General features: G+C 39.3%; 13 protein-coding genes across 13 annotated transcripts; 11 read left to right on the top strand and 2 right to left on the bottom strand.

Moving 5' to 3' along the window:
* The first annotated feature begins 36 nt into the window (after window positions 1–36).
* On the top strand, window positions 37–2,582 carry WALSEDRAFT_61351 (hypothetical protein). The gene is made up of 4 exons (XM_006960191.1): window positions 37–1,959; window positions 2,004–2,079; window positions 2,127–2,473; window positions 2,519–2,582. The coding sequence occupies exons 1-4, from the start codon at window positions 74–76 to the stop codon at window positions 2,523–2,525; spliced, it is 2,316 nt and encodes a 771-aa protein (XP_006960253.1). The 5' UTR covers window positions 37–73; the 3' UTR covers window positions 2,526–2,582.
* Window positions 2,583–2,786: 204 nt separating this feature from the next.
* Window positions 2,787–4,733, top strand: WALSEDRAFT_61352 (histone acetyltransferase ELP3). The gene is made up of 7 exons (XM_006960192.1): window positions 2,787–3,027; window positions 3,070–3,186; window positions 3,232–3,249; window positions 3,293–3,687; window positions 3,735–4,392; window positions 4,437–4,505; window positions 4,550–4,733. Exons 1-7 carry the CDS (start codon window positions 2,812–2,814, stop codon window positions 4,703–4,705), a joined length of 1,629 nt encoding a protein of 542 aa, XP_006960254.1. The 5' UTR covers window positions 2,787–2,811; the 3' UTR covers window positions 4,706–4,733.
* Window positions 4,734–4,936: 203 nt separating this feature from the next.
* On the top strand, window positions 4,937–6,307 carry WALSEDRAFT_70411 (TPT-domain-containing protein). The gene is made up of 5 exons (XM_006960193.1): window positions 4,937–5,101; window positions 5,153–5,177; window positions 5,225–5,229; window positions 5,280–5,295; window positions 5,354–6,307. The coding sequence occupies exons 1-5, from the start codon at window positions 4,980–4,982 to the stop codon at window positions 6,170–6,172; spliced, it is 987 nt and encodes a 328-aa protein (XP_006960255.1). The 5' UTR covers window positions 4,937–4,979; the 3' UTR covers window positions 6,173–6,307.
* Window positions 6,308–6,347: 40 nt separating this feature from the next.
* On the top strand, window positions 6,348–9,227 carry WALSEDRAFT_70412 (hypothetical protein; the record flags this gene model as incomplete). The annotated part of the gene is made up of 6 exons (XM_006960194.1): window positions 6,348–6,788; window positions 6,833–7,986; window positions 8,030–8,261; window positions 8,309–8,552; window positions 8,599–8,789; window positions 8,836–9,227. 6 exons carry the CDS (start codon window positions 6,348–6,350, stop codon window positions 9,103–9,105), a joined length of 2,532 nt encoding a protein of 843 aa, XP_006960256.1. The 3' UTR covers window positions 9,106–9,227.
* Window positions 9,228–9,306: 79 nt separating this feature from the next.
* On the top strand, window positions 9,307–9,762 carry WALSEDRAFT_30189 (hypothetical protein; the record flags this gene model as incomplete). Its single annotated transcript, XM_006960195.1, has 2 exons — window positions 9,307–9,711; window positions 9,757–9,762. The coding sequence occupies 2 exons, from the start codon at window positions 9,307–9,309 to the stop codon at window positions 9,760–9,762; spliced, it is 411 nt and encodes a 136-aa protein (XP_006960257.1).
* A 5-nt stretch (window positions 9,763–9,767) lies between these two features.
* WALSEDRAFT_61354 (adenine nucleotide alpha hydrolases-like protein) lies at window positions 9,768–10,452 on the bottom strand. Its single transcript, XM_006960196.1, has one exon. The coding sequence runs from the start codon at window positions 10,444–10,446 to the stop codon at window positions 9,820–9,822; it is 627 nt and encodes a 208-aa protein (XP_006960258.1). The 5' UTR covers window positions 10,447–10,452; the 3' UTR covers window positions 9,768–9,819.
* A 215-nt stretch (window positions 10,453–10,667) lies between these two features.
* On the top strand, window positions 10,668–12,198 carry WALSEDRAFT_61355 (glycoside hydrolase/deacetylase). Its single transcript, XM_006960197.1, has 3 exons — window positions 10,668–11,252; window positions 11,369–11,535; window positions 11,580–12,198. The coding sequence occupies exons 1-3, from the start codon at window positions 11,162–11,164 to the stop codon at window positions 12,066–12,068; spliced, it is 747 nt and encodes a 248-aa protein (XP_006960259.1). The 5' UTR covers window positions 10,668–11,161; the 3' UTR covers window positions 12,069–12,198.
* A 56-nt stretch (window positions 12,199–12,254) lies between these two features.
* Window positions 12,255–16,281, top strand: WALSEDRAFT_70416 (hypothetical protein; the record flags this gene model as incomplete). Its single annotated transcript, XM_006960198.1, has 7 exons — window positions 12,255–12,439; window positions 12,484–12,641; window positions 12,696–15,463; window positions 15,515–15,681; window positions 15,728–15,843; window positions 15,890–16,036; window positions 16,083–16,281. 7 exons carry the CDS (start codon window positions 12,255–12,257, stop codon window positions 16,187–16,189), a joined length of 3,648 nt encoding a protein of 1,215 aa, XP_006960260.1. The 3' UTR covers window positions 16,190–16,281.
* Window positions 16,267–19,398, bottom strand: WALSEDRAFT_55465 (hypothetical protein). Its single transcript, XM_006960199.1, has 6 exons — window positions 19,274–19,398; window positions 19,054–19,229; window positions 18,414–19,006; window positions 18,262–18,367; window positions 18,142–18,216; window positions 16,267–18,095 (listed from the first exon to the last, which is right to left on the bottom strand). The coding sequence occupies exons 1-6, from the start codon at window positions 19,384–19,386 to the stop codon at window positions 16,345–16,347; spliced, it is 2,814 nt and encodes a 937-aa protein (XP_006960261.1). The 5' UTR covers window positions 19,387–19,398; the 3' UTR covers window positions 16,267–16,344.
* Window positions 19,399–19,476: 78 nt separating this feature from the next.
* WALSEDRAFT_70418 (RIO1-domain-containing protein) lies at window positions 19,477–21,214 on the top strand (the record flags this gene model as incomplete). The annotated part of the gene is made up of 9 exons (XM_006960200.1): window positions 19,477–19,532; window positions 19,583–19,744; window positions 19,791–19,904; window positions 19,949–20,003; window positions 20,050–20,170; window positions 20,217–20,500; window positions 20,547–20,718; window positions 20,767–21,136; window positions 21,183–21,214. The coding sequence occupies exons 1-9, from the start codon at window positions 19,490–19,492 to the stop codon at window positions 21,212–21,214; spliced, it is 1,353 nt and encodes a 450-aa protein (XP_006960262.1). The 5' UTR covers window positions 19,477–19,489.
* A 1,216-nt stretch (window positions 21,215–22,430) lies between these two features.
* Window positions 22,431–23,882, top strand: WALSEDRAFT_30194 (SEP-domain-containing protein; the record flags this gene model as incomplete). The annotated part of the gene is made up of 7 exons (XM_006960201.1): window positions 22,431–22,440; window positions 22,487–22,727; window positions 22,771–22,887; window positions 22,931–23,255; window positions 23,304–23,599; window positions 23,644–23,703; window positions 23,750–23,882. The coding sequence occupies 7 exons, from the start codon at window positions 22,431–22,433 to the stop codon at window positions 23,880–23,882; spliced, it is 1,182 nt and encodes a 393-aa protein (XP_006960263.1).
* Window positions 23,883–24,295: 413 nt separating this feature from the next.
* On the top strand, window positions 24,296–24,576 carry WALSEDRAFT_66109 (hypothetical protein; the record flags this gene model as incomplete). The annotated part of the gene is made up of 3 exons (XM_006960202.1): window positions 24,296–24,365; window positions 24,414–24,487; window positions 24,556–24,576. 3 exons carry the CDS (start codon window positions 24,296–24,298, stop codon window positions 24,574–24,576), a joined length of 165 nt encoding a protein of 54 aa, XP_006960264.1.
* Window positions 24,577–24,706: 130 nt separating this feature from the next.
* Window positions 24,707–27,250, top strand: WALSEDRAFT_70420 (ANTH-domain-containing protein; the record flags this gene model as incomplete). Its single annotated transcript, XM_006960203.1, has 8 exons — window positions 24,707–24,742; window positions 24,785–24,805; window positions 24,853–24,951; window positions 24,995–25,603; window positions 25,648–25,786; window positions 25,835–25,921; window positions 25,966–26,425; window positions 26,473–27,250. 8 exons carry the CDS (start codon window positions 24,707–24,709, stop codon window positions 27,248–27,250), a joined length of 2,229 nt encoding a protein of 742 aa, XP_006960265.1.
* Between the last annotated feature and the right edge of the window lie 567 nt (window positions 27,251–27,817).

Below are 27,817 nucleotides of genomic sequence, written 5' to 3' on the forward strand. Positions count from 1 at the left end.
AACATCGTACTTCTCCGCAGCCGCTGGTTAATCTTCGACTTCCATCGTCAAATAAAAAAAGCCTAGGATCGCTATGAAACCGTCTCTCCTACCTTTAGATGCTGGTCCTAGTGCAGTATTGGAGAAAAGGCTGCTAGAATCAAGGAACAAGAGCAAATATTTCACTACTTATGTTCTCCGTATACCATTCAGTCATCGTTCTGTTTCTGTTCCAGTCCCGAGAATATTAGAGTTCTTTGAAGAAGAGCCAAACGCTCAGCATATGTCCACCCGTTCAAGGCGATCTGACCGTGTTTTTCAGTCGAAGTTTAGAGTCTTATTCGTTCTAGTCATTATCGCATTCGCAGCAACATTTATCTTCATCAGCTTTTTACAAAAGGTTGCACAGGACCATCAGATTGAAATCCCTTCACCTTTCCAAGAACCAACCTCATTACAGTTTTCAAAGGATGAGCTCAGGCAGATATGGTTAGATGAAATAAACGCTGGTCACTATCCATCCAGCAGGAAATTGCCTGGCAAGCTTCAATTTGACGAGTACATTGAAAATCCAGCATTACCACCTTTCCAATATTTAGCACCAGTCGTTCAGTCACAGATTGTTTCACCTTCCGATACCACGAATTCTCCTTATCCGCTCAACGATACTATTGTTCCTTTAGGTCCTGAACGCTATTATTATCATCGTGACAGCCACGGATCAGCCTACCCACCTCGTCCAATCCCATACTCAACCATAGACTTAGATGTCGTAATGGAGCATTGCGATTTCTCTACTGACAAATACGTAAGAGATTGTCTCGATATTCTCTCCGTCGGTGCTGGCTTGGATGTTGGAAACCATGTCCACAGAGGTAAACTCAACAATTGGATGCATCATTACACAACTTCAACACCACCCGAACAAAATCTCACTGAACTTCCTCAATTGACAGATGACAACAAAGCTTGTGATCCAGATAATCCTAGAATTTTCCACATGTTTTGGGCTGGTCCTTTCACCGATAAACCTTATCTCGCACTTATGTCATTCCTTTACACTCAGAATTTAGGTTTACATGTTAAAGAAGGTAACAACCAAACTCAACCAGAAGCTTGCAAACCGCAATTATGGGTTTGGATCAACCCTGGTCCTGCAGCTTCAATTCCAAATAAGAACGCAGTTAAGAAAATGTTCGAATCTTTGACAGCCAACCCTTGGAGTTCACCATTCTTGCATGATCGTTTCCGTGACTCTATCAAATTCAAGATGTGGAATACGACTGAACAACTTGACGGTGTACCTGAATTAGCACCTTTCTGGAGAGATCATGAGCTTTTCAACTCTGGTGGTGTTCGTTACGGTAGTCCAAAAAAGCAAGAGAAGCCATCTCAATCAAAGGATGAAGCTGCTGAAGATCAGAGAATCAGCCGTGAGTCTGAAGAAGATGAAGCTGCTCAAGCTGCCGCAGAAAAGATAGAAAATAATCAAAATACTTCAGAAGATGAACAAACTGATGTTGATGAGGAGGAGGATGAAGATGATGACTCTATGATGAGCAGAGTTGGATCATCATCTGATGCAAATTATGATCGCTTAACTGTTGTTCTATCGGATATGGCTAGATTCATCTTGACCCATCGATTTGGTGGCGTTTATATTGACGCTGACACTCTCTTTTTAAGAGATTGGGAGGAAATCTGGGGATGGAATGGATCATTCGCATACAGATGGTCTAGATTAGAAACTTATAACACGGCCGTGTTCAAAATGCATAAGAATTCTGCCCTTGGTAGTTTCTTATTCAAGACTGCTTTAGCAAATGGTTTCGATTTCCACCCAATGACTATCAGCAAATACACGAAAGATGCGGAACTTGATAGTCTACTTTTAAGATTGCCAGATGCACTTTTTGATTCTGCTTGGCTTAACACCGAAGACTTCCAAATGGATAGACCACCATTCCCATTCTTTAAGGAGTGAGTTGACATCAAAAATATTTACTTAGCCTAACAATTATTAGATTCAGGTATCTATTTGAGGCACCTGTTGAGGAGTCTGCAGCACCATCCGCAGTTGGATTTGATTCATTTTATAGAGTGAGTGGAATAGCTTATTTCTATAGTATTGTTTTAACGACGAATAGGGTGCATTTTCTTATCACTTCCACAATCATTGGTGGCTTCCATTTGATCCATCGCGGAATTTCCCAGATCTTGGAGAAAGATTTTCATCTGGAGAGGAAATAGCACGTGATGCTTTGAGAAAAGGTGCGGCTGCAGCTGCAGCACCAGTAAACCCAGGACCAAAGAATCCATCTGGAAAGCAGGATGAATTGCATCATGCCTTTGCAGCCGATAAAGACAAGACGATCGAAATGGAGGATTCAGTATCAAATGAAGAGCATGATTTGAGCTGGTCAACGATAATAAAACGTACATTTGAAGCCTACATTCGAGGTGAGCGCCCGAACATGTATGGAGAGTACATTGCGTGAGTAAGATATAAAGCTTTTTGACAAAACTGACAATAAACTAGATGGTAGAAAAGTCATTATTCACATTTGTAGAAGTATTAATTTTGTTTAATTATTTTGTTATATGTTTATCAGATTTGAGAAGACAGATATTGTGACAAATGATGAGGAGTGTGGATAGTTGTCTATACACTAGATTATAATATTTTCTTTTGTCTAGCCACTCCAGAAAACCAAAGCTTATCTTTAACAACCATCATGGTTTTAAGTTCGCTCAATGAAACTGATGGTAAGATAGCAATAAAAGCGATAAAAAGAATGCTGACTTTTTGAAGGTCCATCACAAGCATCCCAGATGCTGCTTGTATCCCAAGCTATCGTCTCTGAACTTGTGCAAGCACAAGAGAAGGGTCAATCTGTCAGTCTAAACGATATTAGAATAAAGCAATGCAAGAAGCACAAAATATCCGGTGTACCAAAACTCGTAGACATTATCGCTGCCATACCTGACGAGCATAAGAAGACACTTCTGCCAATGTTGAAAGCCAGGCCAATCAGATCAGCTTCAGGTGTAAGTAGAGCAAAAATTGCTATACCTCTCTTATGATATCAGATCGCCGTCGTAGCGCTCATGTGCAAGCCACACAGATGTCCTCATATCGCTATGACCGGAAACGTTTGTGTCTATTGTCCTGGTGGTCCAGACTCAGACTTCGAATATAGTACTCAAGTAGGTATTTTATCAGCTATACTAGATGTGTCTAACTTGTTTTAGTCCTACACTGGTTATGAGGTAAATGCCTTCTTAGTTGTGAAAATTTGTTAACAAGACTTAGCCTACGAGTATGAGAGCTATTAGAGCTCGTTATGACCCATATGAACAATCCAGAGGTCGTGTTGAACAACTCAAAATGCTTGGCCACAGCGTTGACAAAGTCGAATATATCATTATGGGTGGTACCTTCATGTCTATGCCTGAAGACTACAGGAATAAATTCGTCGCACAGATGCACAATGCTCTCAGTGGTTACACAGGTACAGATATTGATGAGGCCGTTTTATACTCTGAGAGAGCAAACACTAAATGTGTTGGTATCACAATCGAAACGAGACCTGACTATTGTTTGAAACCGCACTTGAGTCAGATGCTTAGATATGGTTGTACTCGTCTTGAGATTGGTGTTCAATCAGTTTATGAGGATGTCGCGAGGGACACCAACCGTGGACATACGTGAGTATAATTATCTGAAATTAATTACAACTTCTCACCCAACTTAGAGTTCGTGCAGTATCTGAAAGTTTCCATTTGGCTAAGGATGCTGGTTACAAAGTTGTCGCCCACATGATGCCTGATCTTCCTAACGTCGGTGTTGAACGCGATTTAGAACAATTCAAGGAGTATTTTGAAAACCCAGCTTTCCGTTCGGATGGTCTGAAGATTTATCCAACACTCGTCATTCGTGGTACTGGTTTGTACGAACTTTGGAGAACAGGAAAATATAAGAACTACACACCAAACGCATTAGTTGATATAGTTGCACGTATATTAGCGCTCGTTCCACCTTGGACGAGAGTTTATCGTGTTCAACGTGATATTCCAATGCCACTCGTTTCATCAGGTGTTGAAAATGGTAACCTCCGTGAAATGGCTTTAGCAAGAATGAAGGATTTCGGTACTGAGTGTCGTGATGTCCGTTATAGAGAGGTTGGTATTCACGAGATTCATCATAAAGTCAGACCATCAGAGGTTGAATTGATAAGAAGAGATTATACCGCTAATGGTGGTTGGGAGACATTCCTTTCGTACGAAGACCCAGAGAAGGATATTCTCGTTGGTTTGTTGAGATTGCGAAAGTGTTCAGAGGAGGGTACATTTAGGAAGGAGTTGATAGATACTAATGAAGAGACTGGAGAAACACGCTATGCATCCATGGTTGTAAGTAAAACACATTGGTAAGGTGCTTTGTAACGTTTCCTTAGAGAGAATTGCACGTATATGGTACAGCCATCCCTGTTCATGGTCGTGATCCAACCAAATTCCAACATCAAGTGGGTATATCTTAATAATAAGGAAAAGTTACTAACAATTACAGGGTTTTGGTACACTCTTGATGGAAGAAGCTGCGAGAATTGCCAAGGAAGAGCACGGTAGCCATCGATTAGCCGTCATTTCTGGTGTTGGAACCAGAGACTATTACAGACGCTTAGGATATAAGCTCGATGGTGTGTACATGGTTAAAGATATTTAAATTTTATGTATTTTGTTTGTTTTAGAATATAAAACACCCGGAAGATGTGCAGTTTGTATTGCGGATGTAATAATAAAAATAGCGAAATATAAAAATAAAGCTAAGGTGGGTATACGAAATATCACACATAGCTCCACAAGACAAAGCTACTAATAATTTATTCTCGCCGTTATTTTTAATTTTCTCCGCAGTAAAGCAATCAGTTTCCCAGGCAGGTTTCACAGCTCTTCTCAGTCGACGATCAAGAAATAATAAATAAATAATAGCAGCCGCTATGAGTTCAAACCAAGATCAAATTGAGATAAAAACTTTGGAATCTGAGCGTAGAAGCAGTCCACCACCAGCTCCTCAACCAACGAATTCACACAAGCCAAAGCTCTCACCATATGTAATTATGTGAGTAGATTGTCTCCATAGCTAAGCGTATCTAATATACTCCTCTTTTAGCCCAATTTGGATCGCATTGTCCTCTGTAAGTTGATATTTTTAGAATTTAACAAACCAACTGACGAACTGTAGAGCGTGTAAGATACACTCTCATTAACCGCTTACTTTACTAACTAAATACCCCTAGCATTCTTTACAACAAGGTTAGTCCGATTGAATTCCGCAGTTTTACGTCATAACTAACTGTGGATTCTTCTCTAGGCAATTTTGTCCTCTTTCAAATTTGAATATCCAATCTTCCTAGTAACATTTCATTTAACAGTCTCAACTATCGGTACACGTGTTTTAGCTAGATTCACAAACTTGCTCCCTGACCTTAAGGATGTCAATATGACACGCGATACCTGGGTAAAAAGAATTCTGCCAATTGGTGTTTTCTTCTCAGGCTCACTCATTTTCTCAAACATGGCTTATTTATACTTATCAGTTTCATTCATTCAAATGTTAAAAGCCTTCACTCCAGTCGCGATTTTAGTTGTCTCATCTGCATTCGGTTTGAGCTCAATGGATAAGAAGACTTTCGGTATTGTCAGTTTAATCTCAACAGGTGTTTGTGTCGCTTCATTCGGTGAAGTTTTCTGGGACACAACAGGTTTCACTGTACAAGTCATTGCTATCTTATTAGAAGCCTCAAGACTTGTTATGATTCAACTCATTTTAACTAACTTAAAGATGAGCCCATTGACTTCAATGTACTTCTTCGCGCCAGTTTGCGCAATCATCAACGCATGTATTTTACCATTCACAGAAGGATGGGCACCTTTCCTCCAACTCAAGGACTTAGGCGTATTCGTTTTAGCAACAAACGCAGCTGTTGCATTCGGATTAAACGTCGCTGCTGTTTTCCTCATTGGCGCAGCATCATCCTTAGTTTTAACACTCGCAGGTATTGGTAAAGATTTATTATTGATTGCTGGTTCAGCTATCATCTTCGGTGGTTACCCAACTGCACTTCAATTATTCGGTTACTCTATCGCCTTGGGTGGTCTTGTTTTATTCAAGACACAAGGAAAGAAGTAAGAGAAAGTTTCCAGATTACGCGGAACACATTTATAAATTTTTAATTACCAACCTTTCGTTTTTCTTTCTCAAATACTCTTTTTTATTGTAGCAAAATCGCTTGCAAAAATAGATTTTTACTTATGGCATCATAAACACATTATCATGTGAATCTTGTTTACGACATAACGACGAAATGGAGTTTACGAAAATAAATAACTTCAATTTAGGACATAACAAACTAGACAGTTTTGATAGAAATACGCCACCTTCTAAAAAGCAGAAGTTATCCGATAACTTTGAAAGATCTACGTCCTTGACTTTACGTTTGAATGCTCTGGATGTTAATAATTTTAAGACTCCGCAATCACATCAAGTAAATTGTTATAGAAATTTAGCTTATTTCCTTGGTAATCTCATTGATGGGACGATAAACGATGGCGTAAAGATTCATACGTTGCAAGCAAACGTCAGAGATTTAGTGAGGATTTATGATAAATCTAGTGAATTGTATACTTCCATTCAGAGGGAAATACGTAGAGGCCTTGCAGTCTTGTCACCGAAGTCATTCAATTATGAACGCGGTCATTTCATTAAGAATGTTGTCGATATTTGGAATAAAGTAGACAATTGGATGGTATGTTCATATTCTATCGTGTATTTCTCTAATCATCATTCTAGAGGATTATTAGATACGTCTTCGCTGATTTAGATAGACTCTACGCAGCTAAACAGGCTACAGTTGATAGCCTTAAGGATTCAATAGAACGACTTTTTAAAGATATCATACTCAGTAATGGAGAAGTTCGCCAGATCTTATTGACTGATTTGAGTACTTGTCTTGGAAAAGTTCGTGAACCGTTACACACTCTCAAGGAAGATAATGAGGTGGCTATCTCGGAGATTATTGAAAGTTCTATTAATTGTAATGAAGTTAATCAAGTTCGTGAATTATTCCGAATTGCGAAGAACTTGGACTGGGAAGTCGACACCATTACTTCTGTATATTTGGATACTATGGAGGTGGTTATACGTGATATATGTCACCATGCTATCAAAAATGACACACATGTTAACAAAATTATTGGGAAGATATGCCAACATCGCCTCTATGAGGACACCATTAGCAAGTCTATTGATAGTAATTTCAGTTGGGATAATTTTGAATTTATAGCAAAGAATTACCTCAGTTTAACATTCGAAGAGATTGTTAAAAAGGGCGTTGATGATATTATCCCTTACACTTGGACGAAATCCAGTGCTAGTAGAAATGTATTCAATTATGACGAAATCCCATCTACTACCTATCCAGATACAGGAACAATGAAGAGTTTACATGATATAGCAAGTAGAACGGATTATAAGGAAGAATTAGATAGGGTTCTTCTTGAAAGAATCTACAATGTTATAAAGACATTTGTTTCAGATGAAGAGAACGATCAATATCTTATCATTACTCTCATAGGTACATTAAGAGAGCTAAATAAATTCTATAAAGAAGTTTACCAAACTAAATCACTTACTGCAAGTTATTCGTTATATAAAGAGTCATTCGATAGAGGATTACAATTTAGAGCTAACAAACCAGCTGAAATGATAGCAAAATTCCTCGATAACTTACTCAAAGATAAGCGAGGTCAAGGTGATAATATGGACAAACTTGTCGATGGTGCTGTAGAACTATTCCGTATTGTCAAAGATAAGGATATGTTTTCAGCTTTCTATACACTTGCTTTGGCTAGGCGTTTGGTCAAGAGCACGACGGCATCTAATGACAATGAAAGGAATTTGATATCGAGGATAACGAAAGTAGCTGGAAATGATTTCACGCAGAAGTGAGTGTGTAGATCGCGTGTTTCTTTTCTAACAATTCATCAGCTGGGAAGAAATGATGAAAGACGTCGAGATATCAGAAGAGCTTTCTAACAAATTTAGAGAGCAACAAACATCTGAGTGTCGATTGCAGAAAGCCAACATCGTGCAAGCTGCCAGATGGCCTTTCAAAGGACAGCATTTGTCATTGAAATTGAAGGATCTGGCTGATAAAGATGCATCTGAGATTGCGAAACAGGCTAATTTATCACAAGGAAATATCGTTTTACCGCAATGGGTGAGTTTACTGCTTTCTGTGTCTTTCATCTAACTGGCAAACCCAAGATGACAGAGGAACTTGTAGAATTTACGAAATATTACGAAGGCGTTCACGCTAAACGCTGCCTTACCTGGAATCACTCCCTCGGTGAGGTTACCTTGTCGAGCGAATTCGAAACGCCAAATGGGGAGTACACGAACAAAGAGATTATAATGCCGCTACCTGCTTCACTCATATTAATGGTGTTCAATGAGAAAGAAGATAATGAGAAGGTTAGTTACGAGGAGATACAGCAGAGTACTGGATTACGTGAGTTTCTTATTTGAATGATTAAATTTTAGCTTAAACAGCGCAGCTGATGGGGAGTTGAAGAGAATGTTACAATCTTTGGCATTTGGTAAAACGAAACTACTACAGAGGTATAAAAAGAAGGACGGAGGTGCGACTAAGAAAGACATTGAACCAACTGATAATTTCGTTGCTTCTAAGATAATCGACCATCCAAGAAAGAGGTTTAGGCTACCAATAATAACAGCCGAAGTAGATGTAAGGTTTGATTCTAAAAAAGAAATACCACTAATAACATTTCCAGGTTGAAGAATCGAAGGAGACGACGGCTGAGGTAGAGTCAGCAAGAGTATTCGCATTACAAGCATCTGCTGTTAGAATACTCAAAGCAAAGAAAAGAATAAACGTGAATGAATTAATACACGAAGTTATTGGTGATATTGCGAAGAGGATGACGCTCGAGAATGAGACCGGGTTGACACGCCAGATCAAACAAACAATAGAGGGTTTGATAGAGAAGGACTACGCTGAGAGGGTGGAAGGGAACAGGAATATGTTGGAATATGTTGCTTAGAAGTTGCCTAGAAGTTGATATTAACGAGGGCAGTCGAGGAAGAAAAGGAGACGGGTGGTTATTGTATAATAAATATTGAATAGTAATAGTCTAAATAAATAAATAAATAATTTATAAATTATAAATTTTTTTAATTATTCGACGCCTCTAGTGAGAAGATTTGAAGTTGTCCTTTGACGCTCGTCGGTCACGAAAAAAGAAATGCCAAAGATCTTCAAGTCAGGCAAGGTTTGCGTCGTATTGAGTGGTAGATACGCAGGTAAGAAGGTCGTCGTCATTAAGCAATTCGACGAGGGCACAAAGGAGCGTCCATACGGCCATTGCCTTGTCGCTGGTGTTGAGCGTTACCCATTGAAGGTCCACAAGCAAATGGGTGCTAAGCTCATCCAACGCCGCTCAAAGGTCAAGCCATTCATTAAGAGCATCAACTACAACCACTTGATGCCAACCCGTTATGCACTCGAATTGGAAGGTTTGAAGGGTATCATCTCCCAAGAAACTTTCAAAGAACCAACCCAACGTGAAGACGCAAAGAAGCAAATCAAGAAGTTGTTCGAAGAGCGTTACCAATCTGGTAAGAACAGATGGTTCTTCCACGCACTCAGAGTGAGTATAGCCATATCTATTCAGACTTTCTAACAATTGTTTTAGTTCTAAACTTTCGAATTTGTGTGTATAAATAAATGAATGCAATGGTTCGTTTCTCTACAATCGTCAGCTGTATCTTCCCGATCTCTCATCCTTTGCCTCTATGAGCTCATGTGCTCGTCTATACTCCTTCCTCTCCTCATCGTACAACTGGGGATTTTGATGTGTGTTGAACGTAGATCCTAAGGACGTGTATCCGATATCGTATAGGTTGCAGTATGGTATATTCTCCTTCAATATGAATTCCCAAATTTGATGATAATTCCAATGGAGTATAGGGTGAACACGCAGAATGCAAGGCCAATCCTTGTCTGTAGGTGAATAGATTTCTAGGTTAGTCCCATTAGGATCACTCTCACGAGTGCCAATAATTATTACTTTTATCTTTTTATTTTGATTGATAAACTCCTCTAGGGATTGTTTCATCGATAGTTCCTTTGTTTCTATATCCAAATTAAAATACTTTGCAGATGAATCTACAAAATTATCTACTTCTTTAAAAGGTGATCTACATTTTATGTATAAACTCTTCGTCGCTGTTCTTATACCGAGTTCTTCTTTCACTTTCTTTATCATATAAGCGATAACTGTGCAATCCTTTCCACCATTAAAACTCAAACTAATCTCCTCTGAAGCGTAATCTTGAAATATTTTCTTTATAATCGAATATCCATTCTTCTCATATTCGGTCATCTCTTCACTACCTCCAATGACAGATATCATCTACCTCTATATGATAATCATTTTAAATTTTTTATTTTTATTGATTTTTTATTATATCAATAATCTATTAATATTATCATCATTTTTGATAGTTAGTATTTTATTTATCTACATTTTTTATTTTTCTTTGATTTTTTATTCAAGTTAACATTCCCGGAATACTCGATTCAATATCTGGCGCGTTCAGGATTCTTTTCTTGCTATACCAAGATGAAGTTCGTTTACTTTCTAAATCTAGCTACGATAGCATTAGCTGGCCATCACCAACGTAATCACCGTCATGTTTTACACAACAGACAGGATACCAGTAGCAGCAGTTCAACTAATTCTCCATCCTCTTCATCATCATCTTCATCTATCCCTCAAGGTTCAACAGGCACTGGTGGTACTTTCGACCACATCCCTAATTCTTCAGATATACCACTTAGTTCCATCCTTCCTGGTCAAAACTTATCCGGTAAAACTATGACAATGCCAACTACTGCTTCACCAGGTCAAGTTCCCTTCTCTGGCGCACCTGCTATGCCTTCTTCAAGTCCTTCAGTTTCCGAATACCCTGAAATGGATAAAACTCCACCCGTCGATCATCCTTTGGTACAAGAATGGATTTCTGCTATTGATTGGGAAAAGGTTCCGGGTTGGTCAAGAACTGAAAACACAGACGAAATGTGCTCTGATAACGAGGATGCACATAATGAAGCTGGAGAAGATAAGCGTTGTTGGTGGACTTGCGGTGGTTGTACTGCTGAAGATGACATTACTCAATGTCCAAACAAGTACGATTGGGGTTTATCTTACGATGATGGTCCTTCTCCATACACCACAACTCTTCTCAACTATCTCGCCCAACAACAAATCACCTCCACTTTTTTCATCGTTGGTTCAAGAGCAGTCTCTCGTCCAGATATGCTTCGCGCTGAACTCGTTCTTGGTCACCAATTGTCTGTTCATACTTGGTCTCACCCATACCTAACCACTCTCACAAATGAAGAATTGGTTGCCGAACTTGGATGGACCAAGAAAATTATTCAAGAAGTTACTGGTTTAACTCCAAACACCGTGGGTTCTTAATTTTTTTTGTTTCACTTTCTCATTAGCAACAGATGCGTCCACCTTTTGGTGATATCGATAATCGTGTTCGTGAAATTTGTCGTCAGATGGATTTAACACCAATTATTTGGACCGCTGCTGAAGTTGGCGGTAAAGATTTCACTTTCGACACCAATGACTGGAAAATTGCTGGTGGTTCCGTTTCAACAACCAAGTCCAAAGAAACTTTCGAGAAGATTTTGAACTCTGCAAAAGACATTGACAATGGTTTCATTGTTCTTCAACACGATTTATACCAACAATCAGTTGAATTAGCCGTTGCTTACGTCCTCCCAGATGCTGTTAATCGTTCACCAAAGTTGAACTTATTGAGTGTAATTGATTGCTTGCAAAAACCACAAACTGAAGCATACATTGAAACCTCGGCTAACAAGACCAAACCATATGAAGTCGGTACCGATCAATCATCAGCAAAATCTATTAGACACTCAATTTCATTAGCGATTATTGCAACATTAGCAATTTCAATCAACCTGATCTAACGATGTACAAATCATTCAATTTGCACTTTAATATAGGGACCTCCATTAATCAAAAGTACAATCTTACACCTTTGTTTTCATAAACTGAACTTTTTGTTATACAACCTTTATAGTATATATATATACATTCCTGTTAAATTTTAAGTGAATGTTTAAGTCGCCTAATTAGGAATGTAAATAACGCCCATGGCTGATTGCGATGCCCGTTGCGATGACAAATATAGCAGTCTCCTAACTCAATTATATGTTTCTTTAGGTATAGGTGGATCCTCAATCATTCTATTCGAATCTATAAGAAGATTGAAAAGGCGAAATTTACCATCATATCCGCAGACAAACGAGTTTAGAAAAGAGCGATATATTTTTGGATAGTGAGTTAATATGTTTAATTTTATACAATATCTAATTAATAAAGTCTCTATTACTTTAGATGCTTCGTAGATCCAGCTTCAGATCGACATCCAGGATGGCCTTTACAGTGGATTTGGCAGGTTTTGAAATTGAAGCAATCACAAATAACTGATATGCTCGGTGGTGATGCCTCTGTATACCTCCATTGGTTGAAAGTTTGTCGTAAGTAGATTACGTCAAGTATCAAAAGACACCCTTCTTATCAACTTTATTTAGTTTGTTTTACTTTATCGCAGACTATCACAGTAGTACCAATATTACTACCTATTCACTTTCACTTCACATCAACACCAACAGATAGCAGTATGAACACTGCTTCACTTACACATTTGATTGATAATTCAGATGGTCGGGAGTTATTATACGTACATGTTATACTCCACATATGGACATCAATCACTTGGATTATCGCTCTATTGTGGTATATTAATGGTGCTATTAAAATAAGGGAAAGAATGGCATATAAAAGTTCAGAATTTTCGACTAGTCCTGTTGACAATTCCTGGAAATCCCGCACAGTCTTAGTTACAAATATACCTAATAGTCTACGCGATGAGCGTGTCCTCGCTTCTTATTTTGCGTTTTATCTCAATAGATTCAAAAAGAAGAAGACCACTAATCTATCAAGACGATCGTCGATTTTGTCCTTTAATAGTCTCCTTGAACGCGTTGACCAGGGCAGTATTCCTGATATTAACAATACAGATAACTTAGAAGAACTTACTGAGAATTACATTGAAGATGTATCAATTATTAGAAAATTTGAACGCTTAGTGCAGCTACGAAAACGACTAGATGATGCAACTAAAAGACTTGAACTTGCTTATCTGAAATTATCAAGAAATTTGTTGAAATTCGTCAGAAAACACATAGAAGAATGTCTTAGAAAGGATGAAGAATTTGATAAAGATGACATATTAATTAATAGTCTAATGCCATTTGTTTACGAATTCGAAAAACAACCGACGAAATTGTCGTTTGGATTGAGTTCAACAATTAATAAACTTCTCCGTCGTAATGATGCTTTCATTCGTTGTCCTGATACACCAGCATCAATGCAGGACAATAAAACAATCTGGGAAGTTATCTTTTCGCTTCCTGTTTCAGTTATTGAACCTTTCCAACCAAAGATTAGAGTAAAGCCAATCTTAAAGACTATAATGACCAAGAGTGATAATCCAACAGTTTCGGAAATACATTACTTGACTAATAAAGTTAGGTTACTCGTGGCTTCAATTGAGGAATATCAAATGAATTCACCAACTATATTCCCACCTACTTCTACTGCGTTTGTTACGTTCAAGAAGGTTTCTGATGCTAGAGTTACATGCAAGAAATTGTCAAGTCATCCAGCACGTCCAAACGCCTGTATAGTCAAACCTGCACCTTATTTCAGTGAAATTGATTGGGAGGTTGCCATAACATCAAAGTCGGCAACTACTACAGTTAGAGGAATGATAATTAAGGTAGCTATATGGGGTTTTATTTTGTTTTACATCATTCCTATGGCTGCACTTAGTTCTCTCTTTAGTATTGAAAGGTTGAGAGACGTTAATGCAGATCTTGGTGCGTATTTCGATAGACATGAACATCAAGCTGAAATATTTACCACTTTGGTACCTACATTGCTCGTAGCTTTCATTTCACTTATGATGCCAGCCATATTGTTTGGTATAGGGAAGAAAGCTCAACCTCATTTGACTATTCATAGATTACATGATCAGATATTTCACAGGTATTGGGTTTTTATGATAACGAACGTCTTAATTACATTTTGCATAGGTGCTGCTACTTTTAGATTTATTCTTGAGTCATTCACATCGGCTTCTGGGTTGTCTATACTTAATAGAATTTACCTGAGTTTTCCCCAAGCAGCACCATTTTTTGCAAGTTGGGCAATCCTTCAGACTTCAATTCAAAATTTTGTTCAATTGGCCTTGATTGGTTTACCATTGCTGATGTTCTTATTTAAGACACTCTCTGCTAAGACGCCAAGAGCAAGAAAGGAAGCAACTAGAGCGAGAACACCTGATTATCATGTATTTTGCTCTAACACGTTACTGGTTATTAGCGTATTGCTAGTCATGGGTGTTTTTAATCCGCTCGTTATTCCATTCACTTTTATTTATTTCATTGCTGCAAATATCGTCTATAGAAATCAATTATATCACGTTTATTCAAGGCGCTTGTACGATACTGGTGGTAAATGGGTAACTGTCCGTGTTTTTAGGTATGGAATGGATGCCATGGCAGTATCTCAAGTCGCTTTCTTCGCTTTCCATCTTGTTAGGTATTACGATGGACGTAAAAATCATTCAGGAACTTATACCATTATAATTGGTGTATTCTTTATTATCTGTTTGATTTTAAAGTTGTTAATTACTCGTCAGATCAAGGCACGTTTTGATGCTATTGAGTTCCTCGATGGATTGTGGAAATCTGGTGAAACGTTGAATTATACGGAAATATATTCTTCGCCAACTCTTGAATTGAGATTTGCGGAGTACATTGAAGAGAAGTACCATTCGCAACCACTAACGAAAAATTTCGTCAAGCACAAAGAAACTCTTGGATTTAGAATTAGGGACTTTCTCCTCATTACTCATTTTACGTTTAGGAGTTTCCTCAGTGATTTTAAGAAGGAAGTGAGAGAGACTTTTGTTAGAATTCGAAGAACATTCTTTCCCTTCTTACCAAGTTCGAAGAGGATACCTCGTGAAATTTTCGCGCGGAAATCTACAGCGGATGATGAGCAGGTACTTAAACATGAGCATGAGCGGGAGCAAGAGGAGGAACGAGAAGAAGAACAAGAAGTGGAACATGATGAATGGGAAGATGTTATCGATGCTGCTACCGAAGAGGAAGGATCTAATGAGCCCCTCACTATGACTAATACAATTTCTATGGAGAACCTCAAACACGTTAATGCCTTGAAATCCTCCCGTGGACAAAGAGGTTCATTTATGAAGAAGTTGAATGATCAGGTTGGTTCCTTTATTTTTGTTATCTATAACATCATTCTGATACCGGCACAGTCACATGAGTTGTTCAAACCATTTTTGCATATCGGTCAGATATTTAGTAGTGCCAATAATCGTATACAAAAGGTTGGTTTGCATCGTGAAGAGCAAGGTGAAATAGAGGATTTGATGGTTTGTAAACATATGCCTGAAAAACCATCGAGTGATGCGCCAGATGAGAGGTAAGTTGACCATGTTCTGGAAATATTTCAACTGAAATTTTCTCAGTTTGAGCTACAATTGTCCATTTTATTACGACCTCCTCGAACCATATTTGCTACTGCCCCGTGATCCTACTTCTGCGATAGATTTGGATGATCTGGTTGAAATTCATTATGGAAAATGTGAGATTACGCTACAAATTATCCGTCGATGATTGACATTCTGAAGCTTTGCAAAACGGCACCGAAATTACTGATAATGATACTCCTGAGGATGAACTCACATCTGTTAGTGGTACCATACCAGAAACGCAGGAAGAGCACGACGCAGAACACAGTGACGAGCTTTCTTCTCCATCAGGATCTAGCGATTTTGGTGCGTATTTCTGTTGATTAATGTTAGTATATTAACCATACAGCAGAGCACATTCGTTTGTCTACTGTCAACTTGACCCAACTTAACAGAAATCAAACATTCAGACAAACACTCAGTCCTAGATCACCCAACAACATCGACGATTTTAGTTAATAGAATCTAATTTATTTAGCGTATACCCTTCTGGAATTGCATAGTAGATATTGTCATAAATTAGTATATTATATACATGCAAGGTGTGTATTGATCAAGTAATTATAAATTTACAAAATTTGCTTCAAAAGGATTTGCAACTGCATCTGCTTTGTTTAGTTTATGCGTTTATTTTTCCATGTCATATATGAAGGTTTCGTGTCTTGACCATCTACCTCCATTTTATCATTGGTTGCTTTGAGTTCAGCTTTACGATGATTTATACTCTTTTCCAACCATGGTAGCCATCTTTGAATGGAGTTTCTCAAAGCTAATTCACGATTACCCTTTTGTTGACACCAGTTCATTAGACTTTTAATGTCATCTATGTTGTCATATGCACCCCATTCACCTGGTTGTAGCATTCCACTCTCGCCTTCTTCAGCTTTTCTCTTATCTGCTAATTTTGCAGTAAGATCGCGCTCGATTTGTTCAAAAAGTCTTTCATCTTTTATAAGATCACTTTCTCTATCTTCGATCAAGCGTGATATGATATCGTGAGAGGCTTGCATAACCGCTGGATCAGGTAGGTGAGGTCTATGAACGAATAGTCTACCAGCTTCGTAACCCTCACCTGGGGCAGCAGCCGTACCCTGCAAAGGACAACTGCCGAGACCATCGATAAACCAATATGTATTGAAAAACCTATCCTCACCTAATGGTCTCCAGCGGAGAGTACCATTTGTAGCCCTAAATTCATTATCTATTGCTTCAACTCTGTTTGATAAGCGTATTGCTTCTTCTTCAGGTGTCAATTGAACGGGTTCAGGCTCAGGTTCATGTTTTTCAAATTTACTTGACTTTGTATTCACTGATTCTGTTTCATTCTTTTCAGATCCACTCTCAGATGCAAGCTGGTCTTCTTCTTCGTCTTCTTCTTCATCCTCTTCGGCTGCTTCTGGTGGTTCACTCAGTGCTTCTGAGTTGTTGTCGGCTATATTTTCAGATGCGAGCTCTGGTGCTGGTTGTACAGATTGCATCGGCTCTGATGGTGCTGATGGTGCTGATAATGCTGATGGCGCTGATTGTTGTACAGTTCCTCCAGCTTTTTCGTCCGTCTTCTCGGTCAATTTTTTCTTCTCTCTGTTTAGGTCTACCTTCTCTTTTCTGAGTTCAGTCAAATGTGGTTCAGCTTTATCAACAAAATTTCTAATATGTCTTGTCATTTTCACCCTCTCGATTAAGGACAGAATGAAAAGAAGTTTATCATCAATCGATAGACTAAAGTATCTGTCTTCTGGTTTGTCAGCGTCATCTTCTAATTCTGATAAGGAGGATGTAGAGCCGTCTTCTTTAGCAACTCCTTCAGCTTCCTTTGACTTTTGTTCTTTTCTACCTGTTGCAAACAAATGAGCATAGATTTTCCTCCATTGAGTGTGTGTTTCATTGGTTAGGTGGCTTCTCAAACAACCTATTGTTGCTCTGAGCCAAAGCGTGTGACGCTCTGATGGCTCACTGATCAATTTACGCGTCCAAGAATTACCATACCTATCTACAGTCTCGAGTACCCATGTAGCATCCTCCATTGCAGTCTCATTGAGTGGTATTTCTGTCATACCTTCAATATGATCACGTTCACGTATAAGCATGTTGATTAAACAAACGTGAATTTCTGTCAACAATTGTGGTACCCCTTTCTCGTTAGTTTGTAATTGCAACACGCTTATAAAATCGTCCAATGTGAACGTTGACAAGTGGAGTGGTATTTCAAATGTGTTGAGGAATGACCACGCTTGGAGGACATTGTCGAATGTCTGATGTGAACCTTCCATTGGTTGTGATGGTATTGGACGCAACAGTGAATTTTCTTTTGATCTTGCATTTATTTCTCTCGTTGTTAGGACTATATCGAGATCTTCACATGGGTCTGAAAATCGTTACTGTATGCTCGGAAGGATATAAAGAAGACTTACATTTTGTTGACTTCTTTTTTTCCTTCTCTTTTACTGCAGCTACTACTTTTTGTACTTCTGGCAAAATACCGTACTCTAATTGAGTCTTAATACCATACTGAGATTTAATAGAACACATACCTTTCTTTATAGCTTTCGGCTTTGTCCTTTGTCTTGGTTTGACCTCTGTTGGAATCATTGTTGGTGGTTCTATCTTTGGCTCAATAACTACTCTATTTTCCATGAGCTGAAGTGTCGTTAGTTCGCTACCCAATCTATCCTTCTGTACCTACCTTTTTCCTTTCATCGAGTTTGGATTTACGTATTTCATCATTTCTAGCCTTCATATCAATCGTTAGCTCCTCAGGTATATCGTATAGCCTCGCGATATTAGGCTTCACGCGCCATGGTGCCCCGACAGCAGTCGAGCGTGTTAAAGAATCACGCAGGAATTTGCGAAGGATAGTCTTTGAAAACATTAATCTGTCACGTGAAAGTGAGGCAGCCTTTAATTCCATATATGAACCACTAAATTTATCATCTTGGCCTGCCAATTGTACTGTGTAGTAATAAGACAATGGAGGGTCAGCTGCGTCAGCTTCTGCTTGAGGAATTTCCAGATCAACACCCATTCTATGTAATTCTGATATTTTAACGCCATTAACATCCTCCTCTGGTGCGTCATTGTCGGTTTTTACGCGTTTGGCGTCTGGTTCACGGTGTGATTGTATGTGTTCGACGATCTCCTTTGGTGGGTAAACGTTTACAATGCGGGCAAAGAATTTTTGTCCTTGTAAATCAACGAATACACTCTCGCCAGGCCAGAAACGAGATTTGAAGCGGTCAAAGATAAGATCAATGAGGCTGTCAAGACGACCCATTACTTCTAAAAGGGCGTAAGTCGAGTGTAGTTTTAGTGATGTGCAAACATACGGAACGCAGCTGAACGCAATATTGGTCCTCTAATAGCGGGATTAAAGCGAGCTTCCATCTTCTTAGCTTCGTCTTTCTCAGACGCGAGTGCTTGGGCGTAAGTGAGATTGTTCTTTCCAGAGTTTGTACATTGGAATATACGCTCGTTCAAGTATAAAATGCGTGATATGTATGAACTAACTATGTGTCAACGTATGAGCAAATATAGAAGGGAACTAACGTGTAATCAAGGAATATTTCAGCTGTAGCATCTATATAAAATACCTCAGCCTGCGTATCCTCTAGTATTGGATTTGGTATCCTTTCAACTGGACGCCGTTTTACCGTCGGCATTGAGAGGTGATGGTAGAAGCGAAAGACAGAAACTAGTAGTAATATAATATATTTCTATTAAAATTAATTATTTATTATTCTTCACTCTCTATTACTCTCAACGATGAGGTTAGATGCTACAGATTTGAGATATATAACAAATGATGGTCAGTATACAGTTTTATTTCTATATATACATCTAACACACTCTATATAGAGTTCAGAGTATTGACTGCCTGCGAAATGGGCTCAAAGAATCACGAAGTCGTACCGTCTTCTCTCATCAATCAGATTTCTGGCCTTAGAGCGGGTGGTGCTAATAAAATGCTTGGTGTTTTAGCCAAGCGTAACCTCGTAGCTCGAGTCCAAAACGCAAAATGTAACTCACACCTTTCGATCGACTTCAACGCTTATCAAAATCTTAGATGATGGATACAGACTCACGTACGGTGGATACGACTATTTGGCATTACGCGCGATGAGCAAGCGTGACACAGTCTACTCAGTTGGTAATCAGATCGGTGTTGGTAAGGAGTCAGGTAGGTGAACTCTCAATGCAGACAGTTACACTCACCTGATTTAGATATCTACGTCGTTGCGAACCAAGATGGTGAACAACGCGTCTTAAAGCTTCATAGGTTTGTTCTCTCCCTCGAAGAAGAAGTTGTGCTGAAATTTTTATAGACTTGGTCGTGTCTCATTTAGAGCAATCAAAAATAAGAGAGATTACCTCGGTAAACGTAAATCAGCATCCTGGATGTATATGTCCAGACTGTCAGCCCAGAAGGAATACGCTTTTATGCAGGTCAGTACACATACAATTTGTGTGTGAGTTTGCTGAAACTCCTCAGGTCCTCCACAAGCATGGATTCCCCGTCCCTACTCCAATTGATCAAGCACGACACACCGTTCTGATGTCTCTTGAAGATGCCCTTCCCTTACGCTCTATAGCTGAAGTAGAGGATCCTGCAAAACTCTGCTCGCAGTTGTTCGACCTCATCGTTAAATTGGCAGAAGCGGGTTTAGTACATGGTGATTTCAACGAGTTTAATATCTTGATCAGATCCGAGGATGAGCAACCGGTTCTTATCGATTTCCCTCAAATGGTCTCAGTCAGTCATCCAAATGCAGAAGAGTAGGTGTCACACTATTGTAATACACTCACGCTGACTCTCAATTAGATACTTTGATCGGGATGTACATTGTATTCTCAAGTTCTTCGACAAGAGGTTCAGATATCAGCCTGATTCTTGGCCAGAATTTGAGGATGTTGTCGATAAAAGTCAAGTAAAACTCCTTTCAGAGGTGATGTCCAACGGATTTGGTGCCAAAGAGCAGTCGATGTTAGATCAAGTGAGTGTTGCTTTACCTAGACACCTTTCATCTAACTGAGTAATTTAGTACACTGAAGATATCGCTGAGGAAGAAGAAGGTAGCGACAACGAGGACGATGATGATGAGGAAGACAGCAACGAAGAGGAGAACGAAGAAGACGAAGACGATGAGAGTTCGAGCGAAGATGAAGATGAAGATCAATCCGACGAGTCAGAGACGGTAGATGACGGCGTGAAGAAGACCACGAACCTCATGAAATCTATGAAAGTCGATAGCCGGAGGAAGAACCGCGAAAGGAACGCGGACGATGAGAGTACGATGGCTGAGAAAGTTGCCCTCGATCTGCACAAGCAGTCGGCGCGCACAGCTCGCAAACATCACGGTCGAAAATCTACTAGAGAAGCTGGTAAAGCTAAAGGTCACAAGTGGAAGAACAGTGAGTGTAATTTAAAAATAAGCTATAAAATACTAACGACACGTAGATGCTAAAATAAACGTCGACAATGACTGGTAATCGATTCAGTCCAGCTTTTGTTTATATGCAATGTGTTCCTTTCTACAAATTTTACGAGATTGCTGATGTGATTGTTCGCGATCCGCGGATTTACAGTAATTGGTGTAGGTTCAATCTGCATAGTTACACCAGGAGAAAAGGTCACCCGTCTGAGTATGTCCCTCTTTAAAATGAATTTGTAATCTGGACCAAATGAGATAATTTTCAGTCGAGGGAAATCCTTCGCGAGGAGCTCTATGAACCTGAAGGAAGATATGTCCTCTCGAAGTTGACTCGGTAAGTGAAGTTCAGCTAATTCGATCGAGCCGAATATAATGTAGGTCAATTCCTGGGCTGTTATCTCTGAAGATACACAAACAGATTTCAAATTACGGAAGTAGAAAAAGATGATGGCTAGTGTATTCCAGTCGAAATAAGTGAGTGATATTTGTAGACTCTCTATTGATTTGTAAGGATATCCCTATGTTTGTCAGACTTGTCTCGCTCGCAATTTAATAGAGCTCACTTGAATGAAAACTAGGAATTCGGCTGGCGTTAAAACATCTTCTAAAAATATCGCGCGTGCATCCATCAGCCAATGTTTGTCGTGATCGTCCCCAAAGTGATCGTAGGATTGTAAGGTGAAAATACATTCTTCTATACGGATAGAACATGCTGCATCTCAATTTGAAAAACAGTGACTTGAAAAGCGTTTGTCGAACTGCTACATTTTATACTTCTTTGCTATTCCCAGCTGCGAATTTCCTCGAACAGCCAGAGTCACAGTTCTATCTCTACAAACTCGTGCGTAGATGCCAATTACCAGTCTACTTCGTTTGTATTGCTATATGGCTACTCGAGAAACTGCAAGCACTGACAGATGGTGATAATGGATGTCCACAGAAGTTGCTAATCGCTGCACTGATATTAGCACACAAGTCTCACTCGGATGTTGTCGTAAGTTGATCATATAAGGTAATACACGGTAATACAGGCTAATATGTAGATTATAGCTATATAACTTTGAATGGAGTAGAAATTCGGGTAAATATACATTAAAAGAAGTAAACCAGTTCGAAATTGAGATGTTCAGATTGTTAGATTCTAATACAACGATTGATAGACCGTCTTTCTCTAAATTTCTAGTCTATCTTCAGTATATAATACCAAGGAATTTGAATAAGCAAATAAGATATAATTAATATATTTCATATACACTTCTTCTTTAATTTCAACGATGACAGAATGTGAGATAATAACCAAACACGTAAATTTAAGTAATTAATAATACAGCGCTTGACCAGATAATTGCTATAACAGGTGCAGATAGACAGGTTGCTGAACAGCTCCTTAGTGCGACTAATGGCGATGTACAGTCTGCTTTAGATTTATTCTACTCAGACGATGCTAGCCAATCTAGGGTAGCAGAGCAGCAGCATGAACAGCAGTCAGCACAGGGTGGTCCTACTACACTCAGTGGTGCTCCAGCTGATCCTTTGCCGGATGGATGGGGCCAGCCAAAGAAGACAACCAAGTAAGTGGTGTGGTAGTATATGCATCGCATTAATAGTATACAGTAAAGGAAAGAAAGCTGGCGGTATAGCTACCCTTAGAGATTTCAACAAAGAACAAGAAAGTGACGATGACGACGATCCGCGCAAGCGAGAAAATCTATACGCTGGTGGAGAAAGATCGTGGGTTATTAGTAAACTATAGACTATAACTCAATATACGTAGTGGACTCAGCGTACAGGGACCTTCTAGAGGTGGCCCTAGGGGACCAAATGACATTGTTGGTGACATAATGAAGAAAGCAGCAGAAAGCAATGAAGAAGCGGCAGACGAGTTTGCAAAATCTAACAATGAAACCACCAACGTGTTCTCTGGTAGAGGAAACAGACTTGGTTCAGAGGAAGACCCAGCAGAGAGTAATCAAGCGGGCTCATTTGAGACTGATGATGACTGGGAGGAGGTCGATGATGAAGAACCGGTCAACAGGAGCCTCACATTCTGGAGAGATGGATTTAGTATCGATGATGGTCCATTGATGCGTTATGATGAGGTTTGTCGGATTGTCTGTTTCTGAAATATCTTACGTAGATCTTTATAGCATCAAGAAACATTGGATGCACTTAACTCTGGTCGAGCACCACTCTCACTCCTGAACATCAGATTTGGACAGCGCGTCAACCTCGGTGTTAGTCAAAGAACAGACGAGGATTACGTCCCACCACCTAAAGTATTCAAGCCATTTGAGGGTAGCGCTGGACAAAGACTTGGTGCGCCTACGGCTTCTATCAGAACCCAGCCAGTTCCTTCAGCGACGAACACGACAAGTGACAAAGTAGAGGTTGATGAGAGTAAACCTACTACACGTATCCAGGTTAGAATGAGCGATGGTAGCAGGTGAGTAGACAAATTGTGATGTAGCTAGCTAATAATGATGACAGACATGTTGTCAAGTTGAACACTGATCACACAATCGAACAGCTTAGACAGGAACTTCAGAGGTGGGTAGGATAGAGGGCCAGGTGATAATTCTAACGAGTATAGTAGCGTAGAACCAAGTTTAAGAGGTATTGGATATGAATTGACGACGACATTTCCTACAAAGACGCTTACGGAGGGCGAGTTGACGATAGATGAGGCGAAGATTGGTGGCGGTGTTGTAAATGTAAAGTTAGTTTAGTTTAGCCTTGGACTCAAAGGTACTTTTGGACCGAATAGCAGGTTAGCTGTCCAACCAAACACTTTGTAGCGTGAATAGACTAGGAAATATTAGTAACGCGTGTGTAAAAGAAAGAACTAACGCCAAAAGCTGAATTTCCTACCGAACCATTTGCCGATGAAAGGCAATGCGACTACGGAGAGGACGAGCTGGAGTTGCTCGATTGCCTGTTCGAATTCCTTCTCCCTAATAAGGTCTGACGACGTTGTAGATTCAGTATCGCTGTGAGTAGACATCGACGTCACTAATAGAGTATGTTACAAAACAGCGGCTAGGTTCTATAGCGAAAGGGCAACAAATATTAGAGCATCGAGATAGCGATGTAGACAAATAAAAATAAAATATCTGAACCTAAATGAAGATTTTAATTTAAAATGTCCGTCAGTCAAACTTTGGCTGACGCTCAACAATCTTCTCTTCTTACACGCTCGAATTTTCGCAAAAGTTAGTATTACGATTATTTTATATAGCTAGTATATTAACAATATTTAGTGAGAGATAAGTGGGCAAAGAAGCGTATGCGTCGTCTCCGCCGTAAGCGTCGTGCCATGCGTGCTCGTTCAAAGGTGTGTATCTTAGCTATAGCTCTAGACATAGCATATACTAACCCACACTCTAGTAATTGAATCGTCAGGATCTGGATGAAGTTGAATAACTCGGACGGCAAGAACGACGACTATGATATACATCATCATCCATTCAATATATGCACGTTTATATGAAAAATATTATTCTTAGTTTGCCTTTTTTTCTGTATAATTCTCTGTTTGCTCTTCACTTCCATCATGTCGAAGCTGATAAAAGCAGCTACTAAACCAAAAGTGGGTATAATAAAGCATTTAGTTTGTTTTTAACGTTAGTAGAACAACCTACCTAAGTCTAAAGTTCGTAGTCCCTGCACTCGCTCTCGCCCAGCTCACAACCCCATCAGTTACTAGAACCAATCATATCTGCATCCTACACCGATGAAGCTACTTTAAATGATCTTTTAAGAGCTCTATCGCAAAGGTTACGCGAACCGCATCCTATCGTTAGTCCTTACCCTCTTTAGTTCCACCTCTAACAAACATAAGGTCGTCTTCAAATCGCTAGTCATAGTACATTCTTTATTTAGAAACGGCGACACTGATTTGATATTAAGCTCGCTTTCACATCACGATACACTAAAACTATCGAGGGTTTCATCATCCACTCAAAACATACAATCTTACTCGAACTACTTGGATTCTCGTATAAAATCTTACAAAGATCTTAGACACGATATCATCAAGTCTCAAACTTCCTCCCGTGGTTCTTCACGTTCAAGCTTAGACCCTTCTCAGAGACCAAACCAATTGCGTCTTCTAACAGTAGAGAAAGGTCTCCTTCGCGAGGTTAAACATGTGCAAAAGTTGATTGATGCCCTTACCACTTGCAGATTCTTCTTAGATGATTTGGAAGACGAGATCACCGTCGCGGCACTACAACTTAACACCAAAGATCTCTTGTCACTCTTTAGCGCTCTCAATGAAGGTGTTATCAACGTCCTTGAAAGTTACTTTGAAATGAGTAAGATAGACGCTACAGAGGCTCTCAAAATATACCGCACTTTCTGCAGACAAACAGAAAGCGTCATCCAGTATTTGAGCATTGCTAGACGTTTACACAATGTTTTGAATGTTTTGGTACCTAATATTAAGCATGTGGGTTCTAATTACCTGATTTTAATCATTCTAATTTTGTTCAGGCACCTTTATCTCTCTATGGTGCTCTAAAGGAATACCTCGAAGATCCAAACTTTGAGCAAAACAGAATAGAGTATAAACATAACAAGTCTGTCATTGATGGTGGATCCTCTGATAGTAGACGTCGTTCAACCTATCAACGTAGGTCGAAACATACTTCACTTGATGGCTTGCTGACATACATCTAAGCACCTGCAAAAGCACCATCACCACAACCACAACCAGTTACGCAATCACAAAATGAAGGGCAAACTAATAAAGCGTTACCTGCAGCAGGTGGGTTATCATACTCATATATTTTTATAAACTAACTCAAATAGACTTCCTTGATTCGATTGAAAGCAATCAAGGTACTAACGCGAATACTTTTAATGGGCTCCAACCAAACAACACCGTTAATGGGTTCCAACAGATGCAAAACCCACAACAACCATTCTTACAGCCCCAAAATACTGGATACTTACCTTTCGCATCGCCTCAGTCAATACATTCACAGTTCACTGGATTTGCTGGCCAGAATAATACAGCTAACCCATACCAGCAACAGCAGCAGGTACAGCAACCTCAAGTATTCCAACAACAGGTACAACAGCCACAACAACAACCATTTATGTCACCTCAACAAACAGGTGTGCAGCCCCAGATAACAGGTTTCCACCAGCAGGCAGGTATTCAGCCTCAAATGACTGGCTTCCAAGGTCAGCAAACTGGTATTCATCCTAGTGTACAACCTCAAATGACTGGTATACAACCACAAAGTACAGGATTTAATCCTTTCAGGTGTGTTCTTAGTTAACTCCAAATTATCTATACTGATGATTACCTAGGGCATCACTCTCTCCCGTGGCTACTGGCATGCAATCATTTGAAGCGGTCGACCAAAACCAGAATAATCCAATGAGATCGCACTTTTTGTCGCAAATTCCACCAGCTAAGCCTGTTACTGCACAAAAGACGGGTTCACGCAATCCATTTTCTAATACTGGACAGAATGTTGGTGGTTCTCAACCAACGCAAAGTCAGAGCGGTAGTAATGATAATAATGGACCAACATTGAACAGTTTGGCATTTAATGCCTTCAATCTGCAACAGCAGCAACAACAACAACAACAATTTCAGCAACAACAACAGGCTTTTGATACATTTCCAAGCGGCTTTACTAACGATAATGGTTTGCAACCTCAACAGACTGGACAGCCAGACTTTGCTTCAAAGAAGTTCCAACCTACATCTTCCTTTGGTACAACGCTAGAGAAACAATTTGATACTAACAATCCATTCCCAAGTCAAGGAAGTCAAACAACTCGGGGAAATCAAGGAAACCACAGCTTATCACCACAATCAACCAGTCAATTTTCATCACAAATGGCTAGTCAATTACAGGTACAACCAACTGGTAACTTGTCACCCCAAACGGCTGGACATATGCAGGCACAACCTAGTGGGCAACTGCAGACACAACCAACTGGACAATTCTCAAATCAAATGACTAGCCAATTACAAGTGCAACCTAGTGGACAATTTCAAACATTACAAATGCCGCAGAGGGAGCAATATACCGGAATGAATAATCCAAATCCATTTAGAATGTCTATGATGAAATAATAATTTTGTACTTATAATAGAATTTATTGATAAACAAGTTTTTGTATCTAAACCATCACCCTATGCCACTCGAACCACCAAAAGAAGGGAAGTTTGATAGCAGGGATGAATTATTTAATAGCGCACAAAATCACGCTCAAAGTGAAGGTTATGCAGTTGTAACAAGATCCTCACGTAAGGGATTACTTTATCTACAATGCGATAAAGGTGGTCAATATAAGAATTGCAGAAATTTAACAGAAGAAACACGTAAGAGGAAACCTAATAGCAAGTTAACTGGTTGTCCTTTTATGTTGCGTGGTAAAGAGATTGAGAATGACCAATGGCAATTGACTGTACTAGAATCTGATCACAATCATCCACCAAGTGCAAACGTTAGAGACCATTCCATATTGAGAAGGCTTAATCAAGAGCAGAAATTGTTAGTCATACACCTTAGAGAGTCTAATTTGAAACCTGCGGAGATCGTCAATCATTTTAAACTTAACAATCTACCACCAATTACGATAAAAGACGTTCATAATATAAATAAGAAGACGAAGTCTAAAGAGTTCGAACTTGATAAGA

This window comes from Wallemia mellicola (assembly GCF_000263375.1).
Source record: "Wallemia mellicola CBS 633.66 unplaced genomic scaffold WALSEscaffold_24, whole genome shotgun sequence".
Taxonomy (NCBI): Eukaryota; Fungi; Basidiomycota; class Wallemiomycetes; order Wallemiales; family Wallemiaceae; genus Wallemia; species Wallemia mellicola.